At 45.4% G+C, this 15,554-nt stretch overlaps 2 protein-coding genes across 4 annotated transcripts in view; one reads left to right on the forward strand and one right to left on the reverse strand.

Moving 5' to 3' along the window:
• The window catches only part of LOC126528584 (uncharacterized), a 39,144-nt gene extending 37,403 nt beyond the window's left edge, over positions 1-1,741 (forward strand). The window contains exon 10 of the mRNA XM_055069397.1: positions 210-1,741. Within this exon, the coding sequence (XP_054925372.1) occupies positions 210-566 (357 nt within the window). The 3' untranslated portion in view covers positions 567-1,741. The remainder of the gene's footprint in view (positions 1-209) is intronic.
• Positions 1,742-2,273: 532 nt separating this feature from the next.
• The window catches only part of AdamTS-A (ADAM metallopeptidase with thrombospondin type 1 motif A), a 379,851-nt gene continuing 366,570 nt past the window's right edge, over positions 2,274-15,554 (reverse strand). For 2 of the 3 annotated variants that reach the window (XM_055069149.1, XM_050175991.2), the window contains 5 exons: positions 14,226-14,356; positions 13,169-13,365; positions 11,018-11,118; positions 9,635-9,664; positions 2,274-7,510 (listed from right to left, as the gene is read on the reverse strand). In XM_055069149.1, coding sequence (XP_054925124.1) covers positions 11,023-11,118; positions 13,169-13,365; positions 14,226-14,356 — 424 coding nt within the window. In that variant the 3' untranslated portion in view covers positions 2,274-7,510; positions 9,635-9,664; positions 11,018-11,022. The remainder of the gene's footprint in view (positions 7,511-9,634; positions 9,665-11,017; positions 11,119-13,168; positions 13,366-14,225; positions 14,357-15,554) is intronic. The other variant, XM_055069148.1, reaches the window with a different exon arrangement.

The following is a 15,554-nucleotide window of genomic DNA, read 5'->3' on the forward strand; positions in this document are numbered from 1 at the left end:
TTTTGGCCGTTGTGGGCCGGTACGCAACCTCGGCAACCTCATTGTTGCCGAAGAACAAAGGCTCCTCTTCTTCGTGCGGGCGAAAATTTAAGCGAAGCTATTTCTCGATACCAGTAGGGATAGAGGCAGGCGCATCGCGCTCTCTTGTGTGTGCAGCCTCTACCGCATTTTTGCACTCCTCACCGAGTAAATCGAGTCCGCGCACGCAGGCGGGTAATGCCACCGAGCCGGCCTCCTGGATCTCCCGCGTCACGGGCTTCACGGAGCGCGAGCTGTTCTTCATCGCCTCCTGCTTCAAGTGGTGCGCGTCCGTCGCGGACGAAGTGGTGCCGGGATCGTTGGGTTTCACGCCCGCGCGGTTGCGCTGCGACGTCCCGGCGGCGCTGACCGGCGGCTTCGCCGAGACGTTCGGCTGCAGCAAGGAGCACCGAATGTCCCGCATCGCCGCCAACTACTCGTGCGCCTCGCCCGGGGAACCAATCGTGCCTCCGGTCCGGGTGCCGGGTTCCGCAGGAACCGAGTTTTCCGTCGCCGTCAGCGGTGACGGAAAAGCGACGACACCTTGACGATACTTTCTTCGAAGGGTCGGGGTCGGCGTTTTAGTTAGAAGTTATTTATTTGTTTTTGTTATACTGATTGCCGAATCGCTACAAAGGCACATCATCAATGTAAATCAATGCTGCAATATTCAGACACAACCGATCTCAAACGCTTGCGTCTTTTTTGTAGAGAATGGACCAGAATAGGGCAAATGTCAAGGCACTGTTTACGCAAGTTCTAAATATCAACGCGGCTACACTATAACAAAAATACAGAACAGTCTAACGTTTCAATAAAGGTACAAGCTCAAAACAACCGTCCGAACCATATCACTGACGATAAGGCGCTCCTGCGCCTACATCACCGCGTACGTTTCCCGGTAAACATCACTGTTGCGAGATCTACCGCGGCGACGGCAGCTTGACTGGCGCACACCAAGCAGTGAGTGACGCAACTACTCGTTAGTAAGTAAAACAACAACCCGCCTAGCAACTGATTTGTGTTGTGGCAGTGCTATGGGAAGATAGGACGATTCCTTCGGCTCTGAAATCATTTACTGCAACAGCATCATTGTCCTTGGAGATCACCATCTAATTTTGCTTGTCTGCTTTTTTTCTGGAATAATTACGCTCACCTATTACGGAGGGCCCAGTGCAAGATAATTATGGAGTTTGATTTACTCGAATGATTCATAATTTGAGAGATTACAATCAACACATTGAAGAGATCAGCGGCCACAAATCGTGTTTGTTCCTGTATGAAAGAAATTGCACGTCATATTATTTGTGTTCTTAAGTCTCCATAATTAGGTTTTTTTGTCGCTAAGCACGTAAGCGCCACTAGAAAAGAAAGAGAACACGTTTCAATCACTGCATTTAGAAGAACGGAATCGACCAATTCAGCCACTCAAGGTGTGGGAATGGCCTATTTGTCCCCATTCCGAGGAGTTAAAAGGAGTGGAATTACGGTGATGATCACTCTCCGGAATGGAGTAGGAATTGAATGGAGGGGCTCCACTCCGCAACCCTAGTAGACAACGATTATGCGGCGAAACATTCGCAACATTCACAGCACTCACTCAGCATCCGCAGCATCTATTGGGAACGTCGATCTAACATGCAGCTTGAAACGTTAAAGGCCGCGCACGATTTATTCGCGGCCAATGAAACGAGCTAGTCTGTGCTACGTGTAGCACAGGTGATACGCCATACCTTTTCGCGCTTCAGTGATTAGAGCGATGACCCGCGTTAGAAGCACCAGCAGTCCGTGAATAGCGGTTCCGGTGTAATGTAGCGATTGCTTGCACTCGATTCATGCCACACTTCACATTTACCATTCACGGCCAGCTGATCCGGCTGATAACACGGGATATCGCTCTGACCACTGGCGAAGCGCGACGAGAAATGACATTGGAGTAAAAGCATTACAGAATCCTAGCCCAGAACTGGTGTTCCGGATAAATCCATGGCCAATGTAACGTAGCAATTCTTTCTGCTCAATTATATGCCACTCTTATCATGCACAGTTCACGGCCGGCTGATTCCTTCGATAAGGTGGGCGGAGCACCGCTCTGACCACCGACTAAGCGCGGCAATTATCTGATGGCATTGTAACATAATCGTTGCATTATCCAGGCCCACATTTGCAATAAAAGTGTGGCGTTTCTTCCTGTCGAAGGGTCAATGGGCCCACGTTGCCATCTCTACGTGTTGCCGAAGGAGCTCAGACATATGTACAGTGTGGTGATGTGCATCGTTTATTTACAGGCAGTGCGGCCAAAACGCATGGCAGTGCGGAAGAGGACTAAACGCATCCTCTCCTCAGAAAAAAATAATTACAATAATTATAATAGTAATCACCATAATAGAAACACGTGAATGTTCGCTACGCACACAACACGAGAAAACATAACACATAACACCGGGCACAATAAGCTGTAACAGTTGGGGAACTGGGAAAGTGAAAGGTGTGGGTGACGGGGAGGTCGAGGACATAACAGCGTAACTTCTCTCACACACAGTCTAGCTTTGCAATTTATATTGATATCGGTGGCAGCGCCTTGCGTCCTGCACGGTGAAAACTTTCTCACACAGTAAGTGCACAGTGAAAAACTTTGCAGCTAGCGCTTCATTCCAATTCGCAAGACCTACACAAGCACTCGAAACAAAGCATGCTCTATACTATGCTTACCTGCAGGAACTACTCACACCACTTTTCACTCGGATGTAATATTGAGCAAAACAATAAAAAGAAGTTTTAAAGGCAGTATACAATTCCCCTGCTATCAACAGAAGACCCATTTCGCAGTGGGATGCACGGTGAAGCCAACAAGCTAACTCTTGCACCACACGAATGGAGGCGCCTGGTTTGACACTTCTAGTTACGCTGAGTAAAATTAGCGGATTACAGCACAAGTAGTTGATCAACATCATATACTAAAGGTTGCATTGTACACCAAGCACAGAGAAACCGCGCAACGCTCTCTATTATCCCGGCCTCGCTAAAGTACACAGGACGGGAGCGTACTTTTTCATAGACTGCAGTCAATCAATTGTGCGGTGAACCATATGACCTTTTGACAAAATTGTCTCACTTCACCAATAAACATTCTGCTACACTGAACCCTGGACGGTTACAGTAGGCCACACTTATTCGTGCCTCTATTAGGTTCACTATGCACCAGCCTAGGCGGGTGCTGCTTGGATTAGACTTTACAGCCTTTACCGTTTTGAAACAGCGACAATATCAAAAGGCAAAAGCATATTGCATGCCGTTTAAGTAATGTACATTTGCTATGATGCACTAGCTAAGGCTGAACAGTACCATTCGTGTACCAGAATGGCAGCTCTAGGGAGCGAGATAGTTTCAAGTTAACGTTCCAGCAGTCACGTCATTCTCGAATGCTCATTTTGCATACCCGAAGAGCTTGCAAAATTTGGGTGTTCATAAAGAATGAATGTTGCCACGTAGAAAGTCTAAATATGTGTGCGTTAAATTTTTAGAGCACGCGTAATTCCTAACATTAACTGTTCTCAGAATTGCATGCCATAGTGCACTTAAATGAGGCAAGATAGGAAAAAAAATGTTTTTGTGACTAGCGGACTGCATGAAATGTTAGTCACAATGAAAAAGAAGCGTTCGACTGAGTGGTTAAGTTCTCAGATGCATAAGGTATTTGTTAGCTAGGACGTGTGGTCAAGTGATATAGCGAAAGAAATATATTGTGAAAATGCATTAGTACAATAAAGTGACAGCTGCCAAGGGCGCCACAGACAATTATATGCTCCACACGGCACCGATTTCAACTGCGCAGCTTCCTAGCACTTTCTTGGGCATTCCACAGAGCTTTGGTGACAACTGTAGCACTAGAATCACGAAGTCGTTTTATTATGGACTGCAGCTCTTGTTGTCAGGGTGTCAGAAACAAACTTGTGGCTTCTGCAATGTGATTTGTCAGTTTTCTTGCGTGCTCACAAAGACACACTTCAGTGTCAATAGATGATCTGCAGGTCCATGATGGCAATTAGGGCCACCTGTCAGATGCATTTAGAAATTGCCCCAATGCTTTCCAAGGACACTTGTGCAGTGGTGATCATGCACAACGTGAAGGCTTCCCAAGCATGCTTCAGGAACGAGTGCACCTTAATTAATGAGCATTCACAGAAGCTGTAATAACCGGGCATGGAATGCTGCGGCTTCATTTTGATACCCTAGCTGCCAAACATACCAAGTAATAATAGTACTGCATGATGCACAGTTTTCTTAAAGTGCTAAGCACAAAACTTGAAAAGGAATCATGTGCACACTACATTATCTTACCTTGCATTATAGTTTGTATTTCTCAGTCTATGTCCCAGCTTTAATAAAAGTTGCGTTAAATCTACACATCTGCAAAGTTTTGAACACATCCCATCAGCAATAATAGTATAATATTTTTTTAGAATCCGATATTAAATGAAGTGATGCAACAATGTTATCACAATAGCTCTTTCTTAGCATCTTTAGACAAACAGCTGCACATACACCATCATGAAACTTATTCTGCACGAAGCACCTGTACAACTTCAGATATAATGTGGAAACAACCTTTACCAAGCGAGGACCACAGCAACATGATCAAAAGGGCACGTTCTTAATATGTATGTCATTGCATTTCATTACCTGTGAACGGGAAACGAAAAAATTATCACTTTGGCCCCCTATATAAGCAATGCACGAACAATGGTAGCAAAGCTTTAGTGAAATGCAGAACACTTAATGGCAACAGGCTTGATAAATACAGAAATTTAAGCACCTCGACAAACAACTTGCATGGTGCGAGGTCCACACAAGCTCACACTAACACAGCATGCTGCATAAATGAGCGAAAACATAGTTACAGCGTCAAATTTTTTTTCGAAGCAGTGTATGTACCCCTTCCAAAAATACAGCAGGGCTGTCTACACAGTATAGGTTAAACGAAAGCTACTAACCGAAAAAAACTTCCATTCAGCCAATGTGTCACGGCGATCTTTATGCTCTCTTTGAGGTAGGTGGCCTGAACACTGGTGATAAGCAGCAAATGTCACGTGCTTCAATTTTTCTGCGGCACAACAGTATTAAACACGCACATGCACACACTCGTAAAACAAAGACAACTTCTATGGCTCCGACCGCACTCTAAGTAGACGCGCAAGCTTCAATTGGTATACAAATCTGGCCAATAGTGGCCACTGTGATAGAGCATGGCAGTAGGGCCCCGTGCTAACTAAAAAAAAATATGGTGCTGTTTGCAGTCGTCGCTCTACAACAGTGATTAGGACGGAAATCCAGAAGTTGCTCCGCGTAATAAACAGGAGACACATGCAGTGGTGCATAATGCAGGCGTCCAGCGGCAAAAAAAGCAAGTTTTCACAAAATAAACATTATCTTTAAAAATGGGGCACCAGCAAGCAGAGCTAGCGTGTCTATACAGCACAAAAAGCCAGGTGAAACAATGGTTCTTTGAGAACGCAGGCAGCGGAGCTCGCTTGCTAGCTGGCTATAATGTGGTTCTCCGGATAAAGGATGACGATGATATCGCTCTCTGCATCTCTGACGACATGTAACATTACGACTTCCACTGTTTTGGAAAAGTTCCTTAGTCACATGTTTTATGGTTTAACATAGTTCCAGTCCCTAAACCGAATGCAAATCGCACATCGTTAATGTATCAGCGCACAAAAATAGCATCTTTAGCGGAAGTTCTGCATACCGTGCAACACCTGAAGACTTTATGAGACGAACAAAGAATAAATGCGCATACCACTTTTCTTAAGCGTCCTCGACGGTGAATGGTCTTTGGTGTTTTATCGCCTTACAAAAATTCATCTCAAGAACACTGCTATTTGTGACCTTAACTAAACGTTCGCACTGAGGGCCTTAATGAAATTTCGTAATTATTCCTTTCATAGTTGCTGAAGCAGACAGGACAATTTGATGTTGCATGGGTATGCCATGACGTTATTGTGCGGTGGGCGCAACAATCGCTTCACTAGCCTCCCGCATCTGCAAGTGACTTGACTGCGAAGGCCTACCTGCGAACTCATGCAATGATTAAGTCTAGAAAGTGGCACACCTGAGCGGTCTACCTTCTTCAAATAAGCACACAGACGAAATAGAATTTGTCCATCACTTGATGCAGACGGTATCGACACCTGTAGTGAAAGATGCTAGCTCAACATGGTAGCACTGGACATTCTCCAGTGATATATGCTTAATTGGCAGGCGGATCCCTGATAACTGTACGAATGAAATAATTTCATCAATTTTTGGTTTGACATGTCGTTTTTTTTCCTACTTACGGCATGTAATTTTCGCTTCTCCCAGTTTTACCATTTTTACTGATTCATGGTGCGTAAAAGTTACGCAATCAAAAACCAATTGCATTGTGTGTCAACTCGCGCAACCTCGGGATTTCCCTCTGTAAGTAGAGCCACCGCAAACATAGCACCATCGAGAGCAATATACCAGCTGGGGCTTGCCTATGTGTGTTGTATACAATTCCTTGGCTCTTCTTCAAACTTGGCACTCCTCCTGTATAAGCAATAAATAATGATGACAGCGTCACATTTTGCAATGAGTGCATAGCCGAGCGACGATTCGTCAAGGTTCGTTCCGCCGAAGCACAGTTCGTCGAGGGCACGTTGCATCAAGTGAGCCTTTGCACTCGCACACCTTTTTTTTATGTAGTCCGTGTGATTCGGTGCTCAAGCGAACATCTTCTTGTGGCAACACACAATAAAGGCTTCACGTCCACCGGGGTATTTCGATGCAATTGAACCGCCACACATAGGAAGGAAAGTCACGGGTAACAAAAGTAAAGCAAGGTGTGGTCCGAACAAGAAGTAACAAACACACCTACAACTACTTCTTGGGGTGTCAGATAAGGGAGGGAAAAGGTTAATGGAAAATGAAACACAGTTACAACGACGACTGCAAGAGTGGTCCAACTGTAGGCGACGAGCAAAGGTAAAAACACTAACAGAGCCACAATGAGTCGAGCACACACAACGACAGAGCATTCTTTCAGCTTGCTGCGCCTTGTCGTCCATTGCTGTGGGCAACACCCACGCGATGTCAATGGCAAATCTCGTCTGACATTCCTTAACCGCACTCTATCTTGAAATCTGTGCGTGTAGGCCATAGCACGGTGCCGGACAGCCAGATGAGTCCAAGCAAGCAGCACGGTGGGTGAAAGGCGATAGAAGTGTATTGTGGCGCTTCGGAGAAAGCAGCGAACACGGACCAGGTGACGCGAAAGAGGGTTGGGGTGGGGGGGGTTTGGCTTCCAAGTCTGGCAGCCTTCCCGTCTCAGTCCACAATTCTGTTGAGAAGACTTGCCAGAAAATACTGCACTCAGCGTCGAACACTGCATCACTCAGCGTTCCCTTCACTTGATGAAAACATCCGCCACGACTCTTCCATTCTGGTGTTGTTGTCTTGAGTCATTCTGCATAGATAACCAGCGGGAGACAGATGCAACCGGAGGTAAGTTAGAGCGTATCACTGAAAACAAAAGAAATATTTTTCACCTAAACTGATAACATAGGTTCAAATGCACGTTATTGCAAACAAGCCAAAGGGTCACTGTGCTTCAAAAAAAGCAATGGCTGTGTAAATGTTTGTGACACTTCGGAACCGTTACTTCACTTTTAGTTCTTGTACAGCGACCACGTGTATATAAGCGGTGATATGTCAAAACTTGGATTCTGGGTCTTTACGTGCCAAAACCACGATTTGATTGTGAGGCACACTGTAGTGGGGGTCTCCGGATCAATTATAATCACTTGGTGATCTTTAACGCTCCCCCAATGCACGAGGCACGGGCTTTACTGAATTTCGCCCGCACTGAAATGCGGCCGCTGGGGCTAGGATTTTGATCTAACAACCTCGTGCTTAGATGCGCAAAACCATCGCGATATGTCAAAAGCCACCGCGATATGTCGAAATTAACAACTTTTGCTTTGGTGGCTATTACCCGCCTTTTGTGTCAAAGTGTGTGGCATAGAGTAGTGAACAATGCTCTGGTGATACTCATGACTTGTTTTGTTTATTGCTTTTTGACATGATGAAGGCTATATCTTCAAATAAACAGTTCGTGGTGTTCCCATCTTATTTTTTGTGTGCATATATGTGTGTACGTCTGTGGCCACGTTTATTTAGTCAAGTAAGCGTTAATGTTGCACATCCATCATCAATGTTGTCATCAGAAACCACACTCACACAAGGCTTAGCGCTCAGTCCTGAATAACTTAAATCCCAGTTGTGCGAGACCTTTTGTGCTAGTGTGATCACAAGTTAATCAATGCCACGAAATAAAACCGATAGCACAACATTGCATGAAATGCTCGAAGGCTCGAGTTTGGTGTCAAGTTTTCAAGCTGCGAGCACACAATATGCCGTTTAAAATTACGCTAAATAGAAACATTAAATCACTCGACAAATTTATTTCTTGAAAACTGCAGCTGTACTTGATGCAAAATGAATGATTTAGGGACTAGAATGCAAAATTTTTTGCTCCTCGCGTTTTTTTTATGAAACTACAAAGCCATCTATGTTATGTTCATGCTCACGTGAGATCGCTGGTACCTGCTACACAGAAAAATCAATGAAAAGGCGGGACACCCACATATGAGCACTTCGTTGTCTGGTTCATTCCCTGTGTCCAATTTTGATGCCGTTTCTCTTAGTAAGCCAATGCGGTCAGTTGCATGCCACCCATTTTAATGTACAGTCAACCGCGAAAGTTTACGGGACGCAGGATGTCCCAAGAAGCTGAATTCTCGCGAAGCGTGGTCACACAGCCTCGAATTAAATGTTCCAGCATGTAGTAGCCTTCGCCACCGGCACAGTGATTCATTAAATACGAAGTGTCATGCCTTAACAGAGCAGGAATTCACATCTGAAGCGGGAACTGCATCCCGTAAACTTTTGCTGTTCACTGTACATTAGTACATCCAAGCCCTTCTTGCGCAGAGAGAGTGCATGTACGTTTCCCGGTGATGTTTTTTTGTTACTTTTGAATATAGTTTATCACTTCAATTTCATCTTGTCGATGAACAATTACTTAGCTCTGCGCAGGTGCTGCCAAAACGTGCGCAATCATTGGGAGCTGGCACAAAATCTTCAAATTGTTGTCGCCACCAATCCCTGATTTTCGTGCCCTTTTTGTATTACCAAGCCTCTTTCCGCGTTTACACTACCCTATTCAAAATTTCAGCGAGTATGAGCGTAACTAATAGCAAAAAGATTATTGTTTGAAGTTAATTTCCATCAACAGTCACCGCTCTAAAACATACTGACAATTAAACTGGCGCCTGCCCTTCTGCAATGTAACTAGACTCGAAATAATATTTTAAAAAAGAATCCCATGCTTTTCCGCGGATTTCCGTGAAAACCGCATCGTGATACTGCCCATATATTTAAGTGAATTTTTACGTGTTTTGTGTCTAACGGATCACGCTGTAATTTTCTAATGTGTCCCTTTCCTATTAGGCTAGGCAACCAGGGCATAGCATGCAAGACACCAGAAATAAACAAAAAAACCTATCACAATATATATTCACTCGCTTACCGAAAGGATCGGCAGATCTAACTCCTCCAACTGCAAAAGACAAGAACACGTTGGAGCAACGGTTAGGAGTTTGAAAAAGCTAAAGTGGACGTCTTTGTATACTAGGATCAAATCAGACTGCATGGCATGAGCCTTTCGGCAAACGAAGGACAAAGTAACCAGAACCCTCATTTATTTTTAAGTTGCGCCTCCGCTTTTCCCTTTCTCCAGTGTAGGGTAGCCAACCAGCATCTGTCCTAGTTAACCGCCCTGCCTTTTATTTATCATTTGCTCTCTCTCTCTCTCTCTCCGACAAGAAGTCTCTGCAGCCCAAACAACATAGCACGTCAATGCTAGAACAAACATCAGCATGCTTCGTTGCTGCTTTCAAACGCTCATGGGCAACATGGCGAAATCAAAGTACAATTTTTTTACATACCAGAGGGCTACAGCATTCGCTTTACCTTACATTTATTATTAGTCTTTACGTTATGTCTAGGCTGCTTAGCGCAGTCACGGCCGATTACTGCACTGAAATTCACACAGTAGTAGTGTACCTAATAGAGGCATTAGAAAAATTAGAGCCCTTAGAGCTTGTTCTTTGTAAAGTGTGCTGCCTCAAAATAACACCAGTATCTTGCATGCTACACACCCGACAGCCTTTCCTTGTCAAAAACAGGCAACACAAAACTGTCACCCTTACGTTAAATTAGTGTTACCCTTACGGACAAAGCAAAAGAATGTGGTTTTTAAAACCCTGTACAACCAAGAACTGAAGAAAACATTCTATTGTAGATAATTACGTAATATGTTTACACCCCAACACTATGTAATTGGCAGCTAGGGACACCATAGTGAAGAGTAACGGAATTGCTTCAGCGAGCAAAATAACAGAATAATATTATCCACGCGAATCTCCGGATACATGCATTTTAAAACCTAGTATCGACCCAAATACAGTGACAACACCTAAAAAGTAAATACGTGTACAATAGAGCTTGTTTCAAAACTCTAGAACTTCAACAGCTGACCACTAACACAAGCATAGCTACCTATCTAAACAAGCTATCATGCAAGTAATATCTAGAGAATATCAAGAAGGGAGTCCCGAAATAGTTTATTTTTTTAGCTTCACGGCTGAATGAGCAAAAGGAGAAATTCAAAAAAAGAAAGCTTATGAACATCCCGTAGGAGTCGTATTCAATATGATGCAGAAATTCCATAGTTCTTTGCATTTCCTTGTTAACACAGCCCGCAGATGACCCTTACTGGTTTTTCCATCCTTCCTGCCGAGTATATAAGTAGCCGTAAATTAGTCCAAGTGTCAAATCTCTAATTGAGTGCGTTAACAGTAACTACATGTAATTAGCACATTCAGATAATTTTTTTAAGTGTCGCTCTCACCTCCGTCAAGGGGGACGGACGTCGAGCACCAGCCCCACCGCCTCATCAGGGAAGCACCGGCCACAGTAGCCGCCGCATCTGCCCTGAATGATCTGGCCCTCCTGTGGTAGGCAACGTGATGCACAAAACAGATGAAAAACTTATGAAACAACTACTGCAACACACTACACAGTTCCAGGTAATATCGATGAGAAAATTAGCTCGAGTCCTGCCGCCTCCAGGGTCATATCGCCGAGTGCTTTAGGCACCGGGTCACGACCCGCAGCCAGCTAGCCATACTGAAGAAAGTGGAGTCGCAGTAAGACTCTGATACCACGAACACGTTCGCTTAACAATGTGAGTTCGCTATGTTAGAACTTCATTACAGTTGGACTTGGCCTCAAAACTACCTATACAAAACTCAACAAGGCACAGAGGAGATGCCGTGTTTCCAAAAATGTACACTATATTTAGTAGCATCAATTGGTTTATGTAGTTTGGCAGTACGGCAAGCGTTTATGCAGTTTCCACCCAACAATGGTACTCTACAAGTTTCCCAAGGTGCCAGCGCGGTTGTAAAAAACCCTTGGCGCGTACAGCATTCTAGAACGAGTCACAAAACGTAAAGCAATAGAGGGTTATAGCTCAGCAAGCCAGCGGACCCAGCGTAGACGCCAGTACGCATGCGCCGTACAACATGCGCAGTGGCGCCTACGCTGAGCCCCCTGACTCGCTATAACACTCTAGCGTCAAGGTCACCAGGGCCAATCCCCAGTTCACCGACCCTTTTGCACCTCGTCGAGACGTTGTCACGCTACGGTTCATTACGTTCGTTGTAACCGAAATGAGCAGGACATTGGAACGTTATAGTATCATTTTGGTTGTTGAGAAACTATTAAATGCAGCCGAAAATTCGCTCCAAGTCGGACCGTTACACGTGGGCTCGACTGTATACACACATGATGCCTTCTTTTCAACGTTAACAGACTTTTAAAGAAATCACCTGCGGCGTATAGCACGAAATCTACTCGTTCGCGCTGAATTACTCGACGAGGTTGTCATTACCTACACTAGAAATCAATAGACATGACTAGTTAACGAAAATCTCACCAATCGACTTTTTTTTAACTAATTGCTATAGCGGACACACTGCAATGTAAGAACTGATGCCAGTGATTTCCCGAAGCAAATCGAGTTGGAACAATTCTCGAAGCAAGCAAGCGGGCGTGAGCGTGCGTGGGTGCTTGTAATCACACGCATCGCTCTTGTTGCTAAGTAACAGCACGTCATGTTTGAGCGTGTCGCAACGTTCTGCGCCACCTCAGACGCGCAGAACTGAATATGCTTGCGCAATTCCGCACGCTGTTGCCACACCCAACTGCGCGTTTGTTGACTTTCCAGACTTTCTGCGCCACCTACGGGCGCGGCGTGGCGAAAAGCGCCAAACATACCACAGCAGGCGTAAAGTAACTCTCTAAGTGGATGGATGATCGCTATGAGGGTCTCCTTTGAAATGGGGTGGTGGTGGTGGGATGCGCCACTCAAGCTCTTGTTCTAAGAAAATAAGACATCCATTTGTTCGCAAACTGATAGAGGCAAACAACGCGTCGCATGAAAAAAATTTTTTTTTAAAAATGCTGTTCAAACAAATCCGTTAAATGTGGCCGAAGACAGCGATGGCGAACCCATTGGCAATGGCTACCTCGCATAACGCGAACCTACGATAGAATCTTACCAGAGCCCGAATATTCTCTTCTGGCGCTTTTCGTCAGGATGGAACGGTGAGGCACACACGATCTCAGTACCTAGCACGGGCGCCACAAAATCTTGCTCAAGCACGGTCGGAGTCAAAAAGTTTGTGTAATGCGCGTTCCGCGGGAAAGCCAAATTTCAGTCCCGTATGTTAGCTCGCAGCCAGTAAAAACAGTAGAATAGTGTGTTAGTCGCGCACGCTAATAGGCCAGACGTAAACAATATACGAACTTCCAGGGCTGCCTGCCCAGGTTCGGGAAATATTCAGATTCTTTTTTTTTTTTTTTCACTCATCTCGCGCCTCACGAACTACCGATGCGACACATTCGACAGTCATTGACGTAAGAAACAGATGTTGCCGGTTGCACCGGTACACAAACAAAAGGGCTGGAGGTACAGAGCAGGGCGCTCGCGACTAACCTGCAGGCGCCGTATGCTGTGGTAGGTGTGGCTTCCCTGCGTGACCCACTCGGTGACGGGCGACACGGTGAAGTCGGTGCCAGCGAGGGACAGCGAGAAGCGGCCCTGGGGGCACTGGGCCCGGCTGTAGCAGTCGCCCGCGCCCCCGACGGCGGCTGGGGTGCCGTGGAGAGTTCGGCTAAAGGTGAAGTCGTCCCCTGCGCACCACAAAGAAGAACCACACACACACACACAGTGTCACGAAATTAAAAAAAAAGGTCCCGATGTGGAAAAGAGCTCGCAAACACCTACCGGTAGCGCAAAAACTACAGACGGGTGTAGTAGTGTCTCTGCCAGGAAGCGAACAGGCAAGCGTTCCAACGAGAAAAAAACGGTGTTCATTGCCCGAAGCTTGCGGGCTCATGGTTACATCAGGAATCAGCGGTTAGCGCACACAGCACGACATTATAAGCACTTGTTCGCACATGCGCATTAACAGCAGTCTGCTTATCAGGCGCGATATCGCCGACACAACAGGGGTTTTGAGGAAATACAAACTTGGTGTGGTTGAAGCAAAAAAAAATTGGTGCTGGTCCAGGGATCGAACTAGCGACCCACATTTGTCTTTTATTTTTTTTCGGGAGAGGTTGGTTTGCACGCCGAGTTAGCCAGGAGGCGAGAAAATGGTGAGGTCGGGGGGAAATAATCCAATAAAATGAACTGGCATAACTTGTTTCTTCGGAGAGAAAGCTTTGCAGCTGAAGCTGCAATTGACGCTTGACAGCTGAAGAAAGCGTTGCAGCTGACAAAATAGCACAAGGAAGCTACAGTGGAGACACACGTGAGTTTCTATCGTAGATGTGCAACTATTTTCGAAAATATGGCAACTTTTCCTTTCGCACTTATTTGAAATACCCAGCAGGACCCAAGACGTATCGCGTAAGGGGATCGATAGATGCGCAGTTAAGGTAGATGTCTAACACCGAAAAAAAAATACTGTTTTTAAATGGTATACAAACACCTAATGCTGCAACATAGGCAGCTGTTCAGACATAAAAAAAAACTACGCCTAACTTACTGTTCATGCGCAGCGTGGTGATGTTGAACGAGACTTTCGAGAAGGTGGTGAGGGAAGCCGGATAGTCGTCGATGCAGTCACACTTGTCCACACGTGCGGCGCCGAAGGGACACTCGTCTGGGTTTCGTAACCTGTGACCCCAAGAGAATGAGACGTCCATTTGCTCGCAGATACATTATTTGGTGCGTGTAAATTGCACGGGACAATTGTAAGCCCCTCTGAAACTGCACGGAATCCTCTTGCAAGAGTACAGCTAAGGTGATACAAGGTTGAGGTGAAGATATTTCATGAAACGCTCTATATGACCGATTAAGGGACACTAAAAAGAACCAGTAAATCACTTTTAAGTGATCGAGTATTGTTTAAAACCGCCTATTTCGTTGATTTTTTTTCGGCAGCAATAGGTTATTTATTCGAAAACAAAGTGAAGGCCAGTGTTCCTTTCTTTTTTTGCTGAGATTCCAACATGGCAACGTCATTGTGATTGTTGTTGAGTGTGATAAACTTCAACGAATTTTACTCTATTTGGGCCGTTACGGTTCAGTAGAAGTTCTTGAAGCCTGTTAAATACAGTGTTCGGCTCTCTTAGAAAGTGTACTCGATATTTACCGACAAAGAATTAGGCAGGCTCGCCAAGATTCCTAGATTAAATGTTGAAAGGTATCGCCAGTCTTTCACCTAGCCGCATACCCCTCATCCTGGCGCTCTCACGCCATTTCCCGTGCGTCATTGACTTATTGCGGTCACGTGTCATGTCCACGTTAGCGCACGGATCACTAGCGGCCCCAAAAGGTTCCAAAGCTTTCTTTTTTTCACGTAGCATGGTTTACACCAGAAATACGCATGAATGGTAATTTACTGCATGGAATACAGTTTCGAAACAGCTAACGATAACATACATGCTGTGCGGCTCAAACAAGAAGCTATTCGATTTTGTGGGCTTGTGTTGAGAGGTTCGAAAGTTGTTGTACTTGAAGGGGGGGGGGGGGGGGCTAGCGTCGATCCATGTATAAGAGGACGGTTAGAAGAGGTGAGCGTTGGAAACGTAGAATGGCGTTTCCTCGACAGTTATCGAATGAGCTTAGGCCTGAACAGACACCGTCAAAATCCGTGACCCCACGGCGAGCTGGTCCAGCCACTTCCGGGCGGTGTCGCCATCCATCGTCAATTCTCGAGTCTTTTGTTGCTTAGTAATACTTCTCGTTAAGAAGAGTCATGCACTAAGACGGGTGAATTTATAGTTCTCTCGGTACCCCTTTGAGAGTCAGGTTATCCTCTTTTAAGCGCTGATGGTGATGACTGATAGTGCTTTTAGGTCCACGAGGGACC

Source organism: Dermacentor andersoni, chromosome 9 (genome assembly GCF_023375885.2).
Source record: "Dermacentor andersoni chromosome 9, qqDerAnde1_hic_scaffold, whole genome shotgun sequence".
In the NCBI taxonomy this organism is placed as follows: domain Eukaryota; kingdom Metazoa; phylum Arthropoda; class Arachnida; order Ixodida; family Ixodidae; genus Dermacentor; species Dermacentor andersoni.